This window comes from Capra hircus, unplaced genomic scaffold (genome assembly GCF_001704415.2).
Source record: "Capra hircus breed San Clemente unplaced genomic scaffold, ASM170441v1, whole genome shotgun sequence".
Lineage (NCBI taxonomy): Eukaryota > Metazoa > Chordata > Mammalia > Artiodactyla > Bovidae > Capra > Capra hircus.
The window spans coordinates 3,528-19,281 of record NW_017200847.1 but is presented as its reverse complement, the minus strand read 5'-3'; the positions used below and the strand labels follow the sequence as shown (position 1 = coordinate 19,281).

The 15,754-nt window shown below is 39.2% G+C and overlaps 1 protein-coding gene across 1 annotated transcript; it reads left to right on the top strand.

Annotated features, from left to right (window-relative positions):
* Positions 1-2,719: 2,719 nt before the first annotated feature.
* Positions 2,720-14,984, top strand: LOC108635051 (neural cell adhesion molecule L1-like protein; the record flags this gene model as incomplete). Its single annotated transcript, XM_018045353.1, has 5 exons — positions 2,720-2,878; positions 9,026-9,150; positions 13,118-13,219; positions 13,393-13,590; positions 14,914-14,984. Coding segments are annotated over exons 2-5 (453 nt in total), but the record flags the coding sequence as incomplete, so codon positions are not given.
* Between the last annotated feature and the right edge of the window lie 770 nt (positions 14,985-15,754).

The following is a 15,754-nucleotide window of genomic DNA, read 5'->3' as shown; positions in this document are numbered from 1 at the left end:
AGCCGGGTCCTCTGTCATGGATTTCCCAAGCAAGGATACGGGAGTGGGTAACCATTTCCTCCAGGAGATCTTCCCAACTGATGGATCAAACCTGCATCTCCTGCATTGCCGGCAGATTCTTTACCACTGAACCTGGGAGAGCCCTTTATACATTATAAAACCTGAATCAAAGTTGAGCAGCTCTGCCAGGTGAAAGGCAATGGGAGTGAAGTCTGGAATCCAAATAAACCTTGACCTCCTACTGTCCAACACAGTGCTTGGCCCAAAGTGGACCTCGAAACTGCTGGTGGCCAGAGAGAAGGCCAAGCTCATAAACTTTTGGTCTGCTCTAATGTCCACTGTATATGTAAGGGGTATATAGGAACCATATCCATGAGAGTTAAGGGCATATTTTTTTTAACCCAACAACAACTTAAAGGCATCATCATAAAGTGGGCTTTATCCCAGGGACACACGATTCTTCAATTTAGTCAGTGCAATACACCACATTAAGGGGGTAATTGTTACAAATGAAAAAAGAATGTCAAGAATGGAGTTAATCAAGAGGCTATACAGCAGAGTGATTAAAAGCATGAGGGTTTTTTCTTTTCCTATTGTCTCAGTTCATCCCCCTTCATCTTCTCCCACATAGTCCAAAAGTCTGTTCTTCACATCTATGTCTCTTTTGATGCCTTGCATGTGGGATGGTCATTACCATCTTTCTAAATTCCATATATATGCGTTACTATACTGTATTGTTTCTCTTTCTGACTTACTTCACTCTGTATAATAGACTTCAGTTTCATCCACCTCATTATAAGATTCCATTGTGTATATGTACAGCTTCCTTATCCATTCATCTGCCACTGGACATCTAGGTTGTTTCCATGTCCTAGCTATTGTAAGTGGTGCTGCAATGAACATTGGGATACGTGTGTCTCTTTCAATTCTGGTTTCCTTGGTGTGTTATGCCCAGCAGTGGATTGCTGGGTCATATGTCAGTTCAATTTCCCTTTTTTTAAGGAATCTCCACACTGTTCTCCATAGTGGCTGTACCAGTTTGCATTCTCACCTATAGTGTAAGAGGGTTCCCTTTTTCTCCACACCTCCCGAGCATTTATAGTTTGTAGAGTTTTTGATGTGGCCATCCCGACAGGCATGAGATGATACCTCATTGTGATTTTGAATTGCATTTCTCTAATAATGAATGATGTTGAGCATCTTTTCATGTGTTTATTAGCCATGAAAGCATGAGTTTTGGTCTCTTCCAGTCTTGAGTTCAAATTACAGTTCAGTCCCTTACTAATTAGAAAAATATTAGTATCATTACTTAATTTTATTTTAGCCTTTAAGTTATCTTCTCTGTAAGGCAGAGATATTTTCAAAGATTTTATAATTATAAAATGTCACAATGAATATGAACTTTAGAGTCTTGTTTAAACAAGTGCTTATCATACAGTGTTGGTTATCATTCAGTAGATTTCTGACTTTCAAATTAGGGAATAGGATGTTTAGTAATTTACTTGGAATTAATTCAGTTTGATAATCTCTTCAAATTTTGTGCTTGGGATATCAAATAATTAATATTACTAACACTTTCCCATTTTAATCAGCTTTTTGAGTAACATATAGATAGCAAATACTAGAGCATGATTGTGAAATTGGAAGTCAGCCTTATTATGGTCCCTAGGAGTAAGGATTATATGTTTGGAACAATTATAATAAAACATTTTTCAATATAGCCATGGTACCAATGTTTGAGCTTTATCGTATTGATATTACTACTTTATTTTCAAAATGTACTCACTGTAACTCATTCAACAAATACGTATTGAGTACCTACTGTATACAGGCTCCCTTCTGGCTCTGTGAACACTTGAATGCAGTAACATAATAGAATACAGCCTCTGCCTTCATGGGGCTTGTGTTCACGTCCACACCTCTGTGTAGTTAGTTAATCTCTGCATAGGCTGCACCATTTAACCTCAGGTTTGAGCTAATAATAAGCATGATAATAGGAAATTATTTTATTTTCTTCTTTTCTTTATGGTATTTTTATCACATATCCAGAGCACTAGAAGGAGAATTTATATTATTTTCAACATCTGGATGCATTTGCTTCCTTGCTTTCTTCTTATTCCTTTGTCTAGGAAGTAGAAAGGGATAGTGCTATTAATTAATACTTCCACTGAGGTTCCTGGCCGGGAGGGAACAAAATTAGTAATGATATATGATGTTAAGAATGACAGTGTGATAAATAGTGCATGAAGATTTGACAATAACTGTTGACCATTTTGATTGATTAAAAGACAGGCACTTGACAATAATCCCACCACTGCCAAATTGTCGATAACTTAAGTTTCAAGGAGAGTTCAGTTGGTAAAGAATCCTCCTGTAATACAGGAAAACCCTGGTTCAATTCCTGGGTCGGGAAGATCCCTGGAGAAGGGATAGGCTACCCACTCTAGTTTTCTTGGGCTTCCCTTGTGGCTCACCTGGTGAAGAGTCTGCCTGCAAATGCAGGGAGACCTGGGTTCGATCCCTGGGTTGGGAAGCTCCCCTGGAGAAGGGAAGGCTACCCACTCCAGTATTCTGGCCTGGAGAATTCCATGGACTGTATAGCCATGGGGTCGCAAGAAGTCAGACCACGACTGTGAGTGACTTTTACTTTCACTTTAACAATAAAATAAGCTGTTCTGTACTTCTGACTGGTATCTTTGTTTTATAAAAACAGACGCTACAAACCTTAGAGTTTCTCCCAAGAATCCTCGGGTCCCCAAATCACATACACTGGAATTACACTGTGAGAGCAAATGTGACTCACATCTGAAATACAGTTTGAAGTTGTCCTGGAGTAAAGATGGAGAAGCCTTTGAGATTAACGGCACCGAGGATGCAGGTAAGTACACCATTACCATATCTCATGATATTGGCTGGGGATTAAACCTTGCATTTGAAAGAAAAATAGTGGTGAAAGTATTTACACTGCATTAAGATATAAAAACTGATTATTACATTTCAGTCTTTAAGGCAATATTTAAAAGGTCATATAATGTACTTCTTTCACTTTGCCCTCAAACATTGGTCTTTTCATTTTTAATTAGCTGTTTTTCATATAAGAAATTCCCTGGTGCTCAGATGGTAAAGCATCTGTCTACCAATGCGGGAGACCCATGTTCAATCCCCTGGTTTGGAAGATCTCCTGGAGAAGGAAATGACAACCCAATCCAGGGTTCTTGCCTAGAAAATCCCATGGATGGAGGAGCCTGATAGGCTACAGTCCATGGGGTCACAAAGAATCGGACACAACTGAGCGACTTCACTTTCATATAATGTGTACCATTCTGTAAGGACAGGAAATGTCCTGTTATTATACTTGTGCACGGCTTGGGTGCTCACCAAGCCATGGCAAGAACTGGAGGAGTTAGGCTAAGGGCGCTGCTTCCTGAGCTTTTGGGTTCTCAGTGGTGTGGTCCTGCAGCTGCAGTTCACATGGCTGATATTGCTGCTGGCCTTCACTGCCCCCTCAGCCCATTGGTGCTCCTGGTGACCCCAACACTGACAGTTCTGACTTGTGCCAGAGTCTCTGTCTGCCTCACAGGGCCCTGGTAGCTCAGACAGCAAAGAATCTGCCTGCGATGCATGAGATCTGGGTTCGATCCCTGGGTCCGATCCCTGGGTCAGGAAGATACCCCTGGAGAAGGGAATGGAAACCCACTCCCAGTATTCTTGCCTGGAGAATCCCATGGACAGAGGAGTCTAATGGACTGCAATCCATGGGCTCGCAAAGAGTCGGACACAACTGAGTGACTCACATGGCCCAGAGGAGGAGCTGGTGTCCTGTCCCTTCTCCCTCCCAGTCTCACAGGAGTCTATCTCAAGGGCAGAACCTAAATCATATCTTGAACCCTTCCCATTAATTAAGTGTGGACAAGTACATTTTTGAGCTGTCCACTTTTTTTGTAGATAATATATAAAAATAGAGAAGAGAATATAGAATAATGTATGAATAGACGCTGACTAGTTCTAAACATTATTAAGTACATCTAAGAAAATATTATTGACTGAATACATATGCTATCTTTTGAAAGCAGAGGACAGTTCTCTGTTCTTTTGCATTGTTGCTGAGTTAGGTATTAAACAGTGACCATGTTTGATCCAAGTCTCACCTGCAGGCTTATTTGGTTATCCATCATTCTGAATGTCTAACTCTAAAGATCCTTAGACAGGACTTGCTTTTCTGCACGAGATGGTGGCAATGTCATTATTAAGAGCATGGGCTCTGGAGCCCAGAGGCCTGGGTTGGAATCCCAGCGTTGTCACTTACTGGGTTTGTGACCTTAGACAAGGTGCCTAACTTTTTCTGTATTTTTAAAATTTTTATTGAAGTAAAATTTTTACAGTGTTGTGTTATTTTTGGCTATACAGCAAAGTGAATCAGCCATCCATATACATATATCCCATTTGTATTTTTCCCTTCCTTCCCATTAGGTCACCACAGAGCAGTCAGTCCGAGTTGCCTGTGCTGCACAGTAGGTTCTCATTAGTTATGTTTTACACACAGTACTGCATACACATTGGCCCCAATTTCCCAGTTCGTCCCACCACAATGCCACCTTTGTATCCACACATTTGTTCTCTGCATCTGTCTCTATTTCTGTTTGGCAAATAGGTTCATCTATACCAATTTTTTCTATATCCCAATACATGTGTTAGTATTTCTGACTTACTTCACTCTGTATGAGAGTCTCTAGGTTCATCCACATCTCTGCAAATGGCACCGCTGCATTCCTATTTATGGCTGAGTTTATTCCATACGTGGAACATCTGCATCCATTCCTCTCGCGGTGGACGTTAAGCTTGCTTCCACGTTCGAGCTGTGGTAAATAGTGCTGCAGTGAACACTGGGGTTCATGGAATATCTTTTGGAATTACGCTTTTCTCTGGGTTGCCTAACTTTTCTGTGCCTTAGGTTATATTCTATAACATAGTTTAGTTCAGAAAAGTTTTTCAGGGTAAGTTCATCATAGGATTATTGTGCATTAACACCAAGTACTAGAATATACTCACTACACAGTCCAGTTTAGTTGTGATGACCCATTCTACTCATTTCTCTAGTGCTCTTGTCTCCTTTCTGTTACCTGGTTGGTCTCCTTTGGTATTTGTGAGTGTGTGTGCTACCTCTCCCTAAAGGCATTGATTGGTCTTAGCCTAGGTACTTAATTTATTCTATCGCATCTCTTCTGTAAATGTAATGTTTGTGGAAAGACAGCATACGTACTGCAACCAGTTGTCAGGGGCATAAAAGAATAGCGTTGATATCTAATAGGCTACACATTGCAGCAGAGATCTTCAGCCTTTGGTTAGGTGTCAGTCGATTCATCAGCTGCTCAGATATCCCCAAATTCTCCCTCTGTTTTCACTACTGTCTAGTTATCTGGGATCCTCCATATAATCTCTGGGTTATAGCTGAGAAGGAAATCAGCCCCACGGCTTGTTGGTGATGTTACCCGCATATTTAGGCCCTGAATCCAGACATTTGAAACAGCCTCTTTCTGTGACTCAGTGTTACAGCTTCTGCAGGATGCTGGCTCTGGCTATCTGGTCACCTAAGAGATCTTCTCTAGTTTTCTTTAAACACGGGTAGGGGGAAGGACAATAACCTTAACATAGAAGGGATGTCTGGGGTGGGAAGGGCTGGGAGTGACTGTTCCCGGCTAGTCTTGACTGGAGACAGGAGCAGGTGTGAAATTTTAGCAGGAAGTTGAGATCACAGGTGTCCACTAAATTTCTGTAGAACCATTAGTAGACTCCTCTCTCCCACCTTCTGCTGGGGTGCCTTTTCGTCACTAGGCTGGGAGTCAGAGCTCTTTACCTAGAAAGTGGTTAAATTTCTGATCCAAAGACGCATAGAGGGGTAAAAAAAAGAAGTGAAAATACCTGCTTATCTTTCTTCCTGCCTCCTGTCACATACAGGGGTGTGATGAGTGTTGAAAACTGCCACCCTGGGCCTTTATACCTGCCGGGTGCCTCATGTTATTTTAGTGCCTCTCATCCTTGCTTTCTCTTGATTATCCTCACAGCAAACCTTTTAGGAAGGCTGGAATGATCTCAAGGGATTTTCTGTGGATTTCTATCCTGCAGGTGGCTCTAGACAATACAATGGTGTTAACATAGGAAAATGAAATGGAAAATGGATGTGATATCAAACCATTTGTAAAATTTCAACTGTGCTTAACAAATGTAATGCAGACTATCATGACGACAGAGAAGGACTGCCCTGCAGGGGAGATCGCAGTGGGGTTTGGGATGTGTCTATGTGTCTGTGAATAGGAGGATGAGAGGGGAAACGTGTCAAGAGCACAAGTGGGAAGGCTTTACCTTGGCATCATGGAAGGGGTACTTTTTCCCCTTGAAAATTGCAGCAAATGAATGGGGTAGAACTTATGGCTGGAAGACAAGAATTCAGAGCTATAAGGCGTTAGATTAGGCAGAGATTATAAGGATAGAAGGGTCCCTTCCTAAGAAATGAAGAACTAAGGTAGTTTGTTCAAGCAGAAAGGCAGAAGGAATGGGGAGTTGGGGACATTAAGAAATGTGATGAGTTATGAGCCAACAATGAATTAAATCAATTTGATCAATATTATTAGTAACACTCTCTGAGCACGTACTAAGCCAGGCTCTGTACACCAATCATTTTGTGTGTTTTTCCCTCATTTACTTCTGCTGAAGAAAAAGAAAATACTGTTATGCCCATTTCTTAGATAACATGAATTAGGCTCCAAGTTTTGTTCAGGATTACACAGTCATAGTTGGAGCCTCAAACATAGGTCCCCAAAGAGAGAACCATGTTGTCATGTTGTCTGGAGTGAAGTTTGGCTGTTACACAGACAGACTGGAGCAAGAAAACAGTGGAGGTTAACCTGGGTTGGGACTAGCAAGCTAGATGTTTCAGATGAGGGAGATGAGACATTGCAGGTGATGGCAAGGTTCTCAAGGAAGATAATTAAACAGGTAAAAACAGGAGGAAAGACTAGGAGGGACAGAGATGAAGATGAAACCAGAGAGCAGGTTCTATAAGTAGAGTAGAATCCATTTTTAAAATGTGTAATATGCTTAACAAATGTAATGAAAGCACTTCTTCAAGCAGAATACAGTTGACCTCTGATGGAAACATAAGAGAGACCTAAAGTGTTGTGTTCTTATGCACTGAGAAATTGGAGCTATTTCTTATTTCTGCACAGCAGAGTCCATCCTTGCTAACACAAATAGTCAAATTTTGATGTGAGCGAGAATTCCCTAGTTATCTTGTTCAAATGCAGAGGCCCTTGCCCTGTTCCTAGAAGTTCTGAATCAGAACCTGGACTGAGGCCAATGCATGGAATTTTAATAACCTCCCTTGGTACATCATAGCTACCACATTTCAAGAACCAGTGGGTCATTCTACCTTGATTAAAAATAGGCACATTTCTGAGTTCTTAAAACACAGAGCATTACAGAAAAGTTGCCCTTTCTTTCTGGCCTGAAGCAGCTGCACACTAAGGGATAAATCTTGGCCAAAAGATTGTATATTTCAGGCTATATTTCAGCTTCTCTGGGCCCTCGTGGATGTGCAGGGCTCAAACAGCCCTCCTGAAGAGGTTATTAAATCATATTTCTTCATCTAAGCAGGTAAACTTTTCAAGGTTGTAAGTTTATGTAATATTCCGATATTTGTACCAAATGGACACATAGCTAACATGAACTGAGAAACTGATTTATATCAAAGCTTCTTCATTAGAATTATAGTGAGTTTCTTGACTAGCAATAACAGGTAGTATCAATTGGCAAATTGTTCAGTTATTGGCATAAAGCTAAGGGGCTGACATTGTCTATCATCAAAGGGAAGAACCGTATTTAACTTTACTACACTTTTAAGTGGCTTAACTCAGAATTTTAAACAGTTCATATGAGTTTTATATTTTTAAAAAATTATGTAAGATTTTCTCTCCTTCTCCACAAGGAAGACATTGTTTATTTCAACCAAATAACAAACTGCTGTGAACATATCTCAAATTTAATGGAACTTTATTTAAAAAAAATGACTTGAATAACTAGGCTAATAATACATAGGCATAGAATAAAAGGTATAATTTATTTTAAAAAATCATGTAAACTCAATTAAAAATTGGCAAATGGCACCCCACCCCAGTATTCTTGCCTGGAGAATCCCAGGGCCGGGGGAGCCTGGTGGGCTGCCGTCTATGGGGTCGCACAGAGTCAGACACGACTGAGCGACTTCACTTTCACTTTTCACTTTCATGCATTGGAGAAGGCAATGGCATCCCACCCCAGTACTCTTGCCTGGAAAATCCCAGGGACGGGGAGCCTGGTGGGCTGCCATCTATGGGGTCGCACAGAGTCAGACACGACTGAAGCGACGCAGCAGCAGCAGCAGCAAAGCATCAAATAATTTCCAAAAAGAAGTCCTATTCTGCCATCTAGTGTTCAAATGAGTCACAGTTTAATTTGTATCAGATCTTAATGTGCATTCTATGTGGGAGGTTGGAAGGATGGAGAAAAGAGAAAGTTGTCCAAGATAGATTACCACACTTGAACTGAGATATCCTGGCTCTGTAGAGCTGAGGTGTGACTCAGGAATCCATCTTTCTAAGAAGCACCCTAGTTGATCCTGTGTAGGTGGTTTCCCAAACGTGCATTACGAATTATTCAAATGTATCCTAATTATTGTACAGTCTTTAGACATACCAGGCAAGACAGGTTCATCACTGACCCGTGAATCACAGATGGTTGGAGTTCATAAATTAAAAACAAACAAACTTGATCCCTTTCATGCCTTGTAGACATTTTTGTGCATTTTAATAATGTTTTATCCCCAGTTTTCAACTATTGAATTCTCTAATAAAATGCATTATGTGACAGGCTTTTTAAAATAAAATTCTTCCTTGAAATATTTTCCACGGGGAATATTTATTTTTGACAGGATTATATTTCTTTTGTTTCTATTATTTTCATCCTCATCACAGACTCACTTTTTTCCTGGTAGGATAATTATTGACGGAGCTAATCTGACGATATCTAATGTCACCATGGAAGATGAAGGTATATACTCATGTTCAGCTCACACTGCTCTGGATAGCATTGCTGATATGACGCAAGTAACTGTCCTTGGTAAGTGTACTAACTAATAGAGAAATCTTGGTTCATTTTTTTCTCTATTACTGATTAAATTCACTGTTCTTGGCAATTAAGCCAATGATTATTAAGCCTGTGCATGTTTGTTTGTTTAAATTTTTCAATTAGTTACCCTACTTTCAAATGCTTTTACCTCTTCTTATTCTAAAGAAGTTAAGTAATGCTTAATTTCTTTTTTCTGCTTGGGTACTGTTGCCAGAAGCAGTGGGAGGTAGGTGATGCTATCAGCAGAAAGAAAACTGAAGTATGCTTGAGTTCCCAGGACCCTTGATCTGTACGCAGAGAAATGTGGCTGAGGGATAGAGGTGGGCTAGTGTGGAGAGCCCAGGGTGGGGTCCAGTGGTGATTAAACAGTGGTCCTGATCTAAACCAGAGGCCGGACTGAGCTCAATTCCCGGGGCCCCATTCGGAAGGAGAGGGAGGGACTTGAAGGGTTCTTATGCAGAGAAAGGCTTGATTTTTTAAAAAATAAAGATTCTAATTAGAAAGCAATGTGCGTGCCCCTTTGGCATAATCAGTGCGATTATGCTTGCAGTCATCCATGCTTACAGCTTGTAGACTGCTGGATAGCTCTCCTAGTTTCCCTTCTGGATTCGGTCTCACCTGCTCTCTGAATCTGGAAAACGGTGGCCATCGATAAACCGCTTACCCTCAAGCTTTCATTTGCTTTGGCCAGTCGGGAGCCATGGCAGGAGAGGTGGTGGGTGGAGGGTGTGTCCTCCGGATACTGCCTCCCTGCAGGCTGGCTGTGTGCCTCTGCCATAGTCATCTGTGCTCTGAGAGGCTTTGTCCACACAGCTCTCCCTGGTGGAATTCTAGTAACTGCCCGCGCCCTACCCACCACCCCTCACCCAAGATATTCTGCTCATATCTTTTGAGTCTTTAATACAAACTCACTGAATCACCTTAAGTTGTGTGAACTGTTTACTTTTTGCTGGGAGCCTGACAAAGACATTTTTCAGTTCAATTCAGTTCAGTCACTCAGTCATGTCTGACTCTTTGCGACCCCATGAATCGCAGCACACCAGGCCTCCCTGTCCATCATCAACTCCCAGAGTTCACTCAGACTCACGTCCATTGAGTCGGTGATGCAATCCAGCCATCTCATCCTCTGTCGTCCCCTTCTCCTCCTGCCCCCAGTCCCTCCCAGCATCAGAGTTTTTTCCAGTGAGTCAACTCTTCACATCAGGTTGCCAAAGTACTGGAGTTTCAGCTTCAGCATCATTCCTTCCAAAAAATCCCAGGGCTGATCTCCTTCTGAATGGACTGGTTGGATCTCCTTGCAGTCCAAGGGACTCTCAAGAGTCTTCTCCAACACCACAGTTCAAAAGCATCAATTCTTCGGTACTCAGCCTTCTTCACAGTCCAACTCTCACATCCATACATGATGACTGGAAAAACCATAGCCTTGACTAGACGGACCTTTGTTGGCAAAGTAATATCTCTGCTTTTCAACATGCTATCTAGGTTGGTCATAACTTTCCTTCCAAGGAATGAGCGTCTTTTAATTTTATCTTATTACTGTATTTCAGTGGCTAGCACTTAGTTTTTGCTTTAGCTTGCTGACAGTCCTTAAAAGTGGTTTGGTGTGAGAAAGTGTTAATCACTCATCATGTCCAATGCTTTGCGACCCCATAGACTGTAGCCTGCCAGGATCCTCTGTCCATGGAATTCTCCAGGCAAGAATACTGGAGTGGGTTGCCATTCCCTTCTCCAGGGGATCTTCCCGACCCAGGGATCAAACCCATGTCTCCTGCATTGCAGGCAGGTTTTTTTAGTGTCTTCAGCCACCACGGAAGTATCTTAAATGCCTTGACCATGTGTCTAGATAAATCCTTACTATTAACAGGCATTTGTATCCTTAGCACTCTGGTCACTGGGATTCACAGGGAGGTTGCCTCCCCTGGGTACAGAACGAGAGGAAAGAATTCAGTCCCTCTTGAGGTCAGCTGGTGGAAAATGAGTTAAAGAGGCTGGATCTTTACTAGTGAAGCCAATGACCACTTTATTTCAAGTGAGATAAATGACCATCATGTTTCAAGTGAAACAAATGACCACCTAAAAATCCCCCACAATGTTCAGTTTTTACCTATCAGATGATAGGTGGTATGGACTTGGTTCGAAAGACCTTTTAGGAGATGTATTTCAGCTACTTCAGGGAACTAAAAGCAGAAAGGTTCAGTCCTTAGTAATCATTCCAGTAAGTGATTCACCGGATAAAATGGTTAAAATTCAGGTAGACTGGAGTTTGTCCCAGGTACAATTTTAAATGTCAATGTCAGGATCCATGGGCTTTGCCCTCAAGTATTTTGAGCAATGGCAAAGAGACTGGCGTCCCTACCACCTGATACATGCTACGTAAATTTTCTTGTGGAATTTGATATGTCAGTCTTGTAATTAGGCTCCCATCTTCTTGAACTATTAAAGTTTGATAATTTTAAATAGTGACTATGAGTATATGTACTATTTATTGATGAAGCAATTGCCAGATGTTTTTAGAATGAAAATAAAATAATGAATAATTAATGAGATAGGGGGCATCCTCTTACCACTTCTTGGAGTTTATACCCTCTTTTTTCAGGTCAGTCTCTGATTTTAAGAAGCATATCCCCATAACTGACAGTAACAAATGTCAAATCCATGTATAGTTTCTAAAAGACTTTTTCTGCTGGAAAGTCATTTTTTAAAGCATATGGTTGACCCTTTTCAATCAGAAGTTACTTTCAAAAGCCCTGCCAGAAGCATCCTTTAAGAGCAACATTTTTTTAGGTCTCAATTGCAGTCCATCTATCGTAGTTCTATGTGATTCTCAGAAAGAGCAGATTTTAATATCAGACAAAACAGGCTGCACTGGTTGTTTCAAGAAATTTGAGAAATAGTAGACTTAGTAAGTGCTGAAGACAAGCTTAAATTCTCTGAGTTCAGATATCCTCAAGCCTGTGGAGGAAATAAATTCTTATTTAGGGCTCTACAGTAAATTATCATTTAGGATTCTACAGTGTGAACGTAGTCACTGACCACATTTTAAAAATAAACATGCTGTCTCCTGAAGTGAAAAAACAATGTTTGTCAGTATAAATTCCCAACAGTTGTTAAATACAGGGATAATGGATGTTTTTTCCCACTTGGAGAAGAAAGCTCGCCTAAGAAGGTGTCATTAGATATGACTTTGATTGTCTCCTCTGAAAAAAAATCTGTTCTTGAATTTACGAGAGAATTCAAACCAAATTTTAGAAGTCAGGATCATTAGTGATACACTTTTTTTTTTTCTTTTACTGTTCCTTTTATGTTTAAAGTACCAGAAATTTCCGTGTCTTTAACACACTTAAAATTTGTCATTGCCTACTCAGGTTTCTAGTCTGTCACAACATTTATCAGCTCAATATCTTCTTCCAATATAAATCCCTTTCCTACTCTTCTTTAGAACTCCAGGTATGATATGCTGATAATTCATTGTTATAAATGAAAACTCCAAAGCATGTTGAAAAGAAAGCCTACATTCATGTTCTTATTTTCCTGTACTTATAGGACCTAAGTTTATGATTCTTATATGATAATTACATGCATGATTTAAGTGATAATACAGTGTTTACTTAGTCACAAAACATTTATGTGCAAGGCTCTGGGGATGTAAAGATGAATAAAGTATGGTTACTACTCTGGAAGATCTGTTTAGTCCCATACAAGAGATGAACCAAGCATATAAATAGGTGTATGAGCTGTATTAGTCATAGTAAAGGGAGGTAATACTTACAGTCGGGAACAGATGTGGATGAACCTGCATTTGAAATAGAGCCAGAAGGTCAGGTGAGATTTGGCTGGTCGGAGTGGAGGCAGGGGCATGGAGGGGAAGCAGAGGATTGCAGTGTGCTTGAGTGAGGAAGTGGGATTGACAAGGCACTGATCTGCCTTTTCCTTACCTTTATTTTTCATTATTAATCAGATGTTCCGGATCCACCAGAAAACCTTCACTTGTCAGAAAGACAGAACAGAAGTGTTCGACTGACATGGGAGGCTGGAGATGACCACAATAGCAATATCAGCGGTAGGGAAGACTTGGCGTAGCTGTGCTCGCCAGAGTTAATATTAAAGCCATCAGTGCATGAGTGGATTATCCATAAAACATCCTTTAAAACATTTAATATTATATATAAACCTTATTATAACTTGAACATTCTCAGTCTTTTCTAATGTGTGTTTCTGTGTTCCCACTGCCAGAGTATATTGTAGAATTTGAAGGAAACAAAGAGGAGCCTGGAAGGTGGGAAGAACTGACTCGAGTCCAAGGAAAGGAAACAACAGTCGTGCTGTCTTTGGCTCCATACGTGAGATACCAGTTCAGGGTCATAGCCATGAATGAAGTTGGGAGAAGCCAGCCTAGCCACCCATCAGGCCATCATGAAACACCCCCAGCAGGTAAGACGCTCACACCTCAAGTTTCTAACAAAATATTTTAGTTTGCCGCATCCTTGAATATCTTTTTAAAAACAGGATTGATGGCATGGTGTAGGATTTTAGATTTCCTCCAGTAGAGAACTAACAACACAGAAAATAGTCAAAGGACATCAATCTTGTAAGTTGTATATAAATGTTTGAGGAACGTGAAAAAGCATTATTCTGAACAATTTCTGATAGCTGAGTATTATGTTAAAATCAGATACTATAAATAAGTTGTAAACTAAAGTTCAGTGTATATTAAAGTCAACTTTCTCTTTATTTTTCTCCTCATTTCAACTTTCGGAAGTAAAACTCTTGACATGTTATAGATAGTGCATTCAATTTTTACTGCATGTAATGCCGTTTTATGCATTTAGTGTATTTTTTATGTCTCAATAGTGAAATAGATATCTAATATCTACCTAAAATCTCAAGAACCAACATGCTGTAGAATATACAGAATTCAAAATATAATACTGTAAACGTGAGCCTTATATAATGTTATAAATCAATAAAGCAAAATATTGATAGTGCTAAAATTTGTATTACTGAATTGGAAATGATTAACAATGTGGTCATAGCATGGTATTTTTTCCCTCTCTGTCTGAAATAAAAATGCTAGGATATAATTCCCTTTGGGGATTGAGAAAATATAAGCAGAGATAATAATCAGGTACTTGTATGATTTTAGTATAAGTTCATCTTGGCACTAAACTGCATACTTAACCCTTCTTATAAAATAGATTCATCCAAATATATTTCACGGGGGCATTACCTGCTGTTTCCCATTTGACGCCCCTAAAACTCAGCTGTTGATATTAATATATGACCTTTAATTTTATTCATGTAGAGGCAAACATTCATATCACATTTCTAACAATAATTCGAAAAGAAAAAGCAGATTTAAAACTAAAATGTATATTTAAATAGTGTGTTTAGAATTTTAAGAGCAGGTTTAAAATGAAGATGGGTAAAGTAAACCTTCTATTCTCCAGTGACTAATAATTATATCAATCCATGAACATGATTTTATTCCTTATATATATATGTAAAATATGTTTTATGTGAGGTGAGATGTGTTAACTATTGTGGTGATCATTTTATAATATGTATAAATATAATATGTGAAATATATATATTCTAAAATCATTATATAAAAGTGCTATGAATCTTTTTACAAACTGGGCCAGATATAAATACATATAATCAAAGTTATGTAAAAATGTTTTTTATGGGCAGAGGGATGATATATCTATAGATCATACAATGGGGAAAAGTAATTTCATATTTATAATTTTTCAGCTCCAGACAAAAATCCACAAAACATAAGAGTTCAAGCTTCTCAACCCAAGGAAATGATTATCAAATGGGAGGTGAGGATTCTTTGTTTTGCTTATTACCTTTGCGTTCTTTTTACTTTTTTAGGTCCACATCCTAAGTATAATGATAGAACAATATCTTTTAAGAACAGATGAAAACTATTTATATTTTTTATAAATATATTTTATTTATATGTTTTTAAAAGTCATTGTGATTAGAGTGTTGTAAAATAGAGTTTAACTGTGGTAGATAATTTAAGAAAGTTTTTACAGGCTGATTTCATTATAATCGATCCCCCAAAGTTTATGATTCCTAATATTTTTATTAGCAATATTCTTAATCCTCTCCCATTCAAACAAACAAACAAACAAACCTACTGATAATCTTTCACTGTCTTTTGGTGCATGGCCGATAAAGATTAAGCATATCAAAAGCATGACCCCCTAAGGAACAGTCACCGCTTACTAAGCACTATTAGGCATTCTGTGTACTCATATCAAATTCTGAGACCAATGTTGTCAAGAGAGCATCATTAATACTGTATCCTAGATACAGAAACGGGTCCACGGATAGACTGGCCCGTCACTATACAATTAGAAATCAACAAAACTAGGATTTCCACATGAATATCTTTGAACTTACTCATTTTCTCATATATATATGTATATAATATTAAAAATTACTAAAATAGACTTTCCTGTTTGAATTTTGCACAAAAGTTTGTATCTGCTCAGATGACTTTAATTTGTTTTAATGCCATTTCTAAATTTCTTCTGTAACAGTGGAAGATGTTACTCTCCTCTATTTTGACATGTTTCATGAA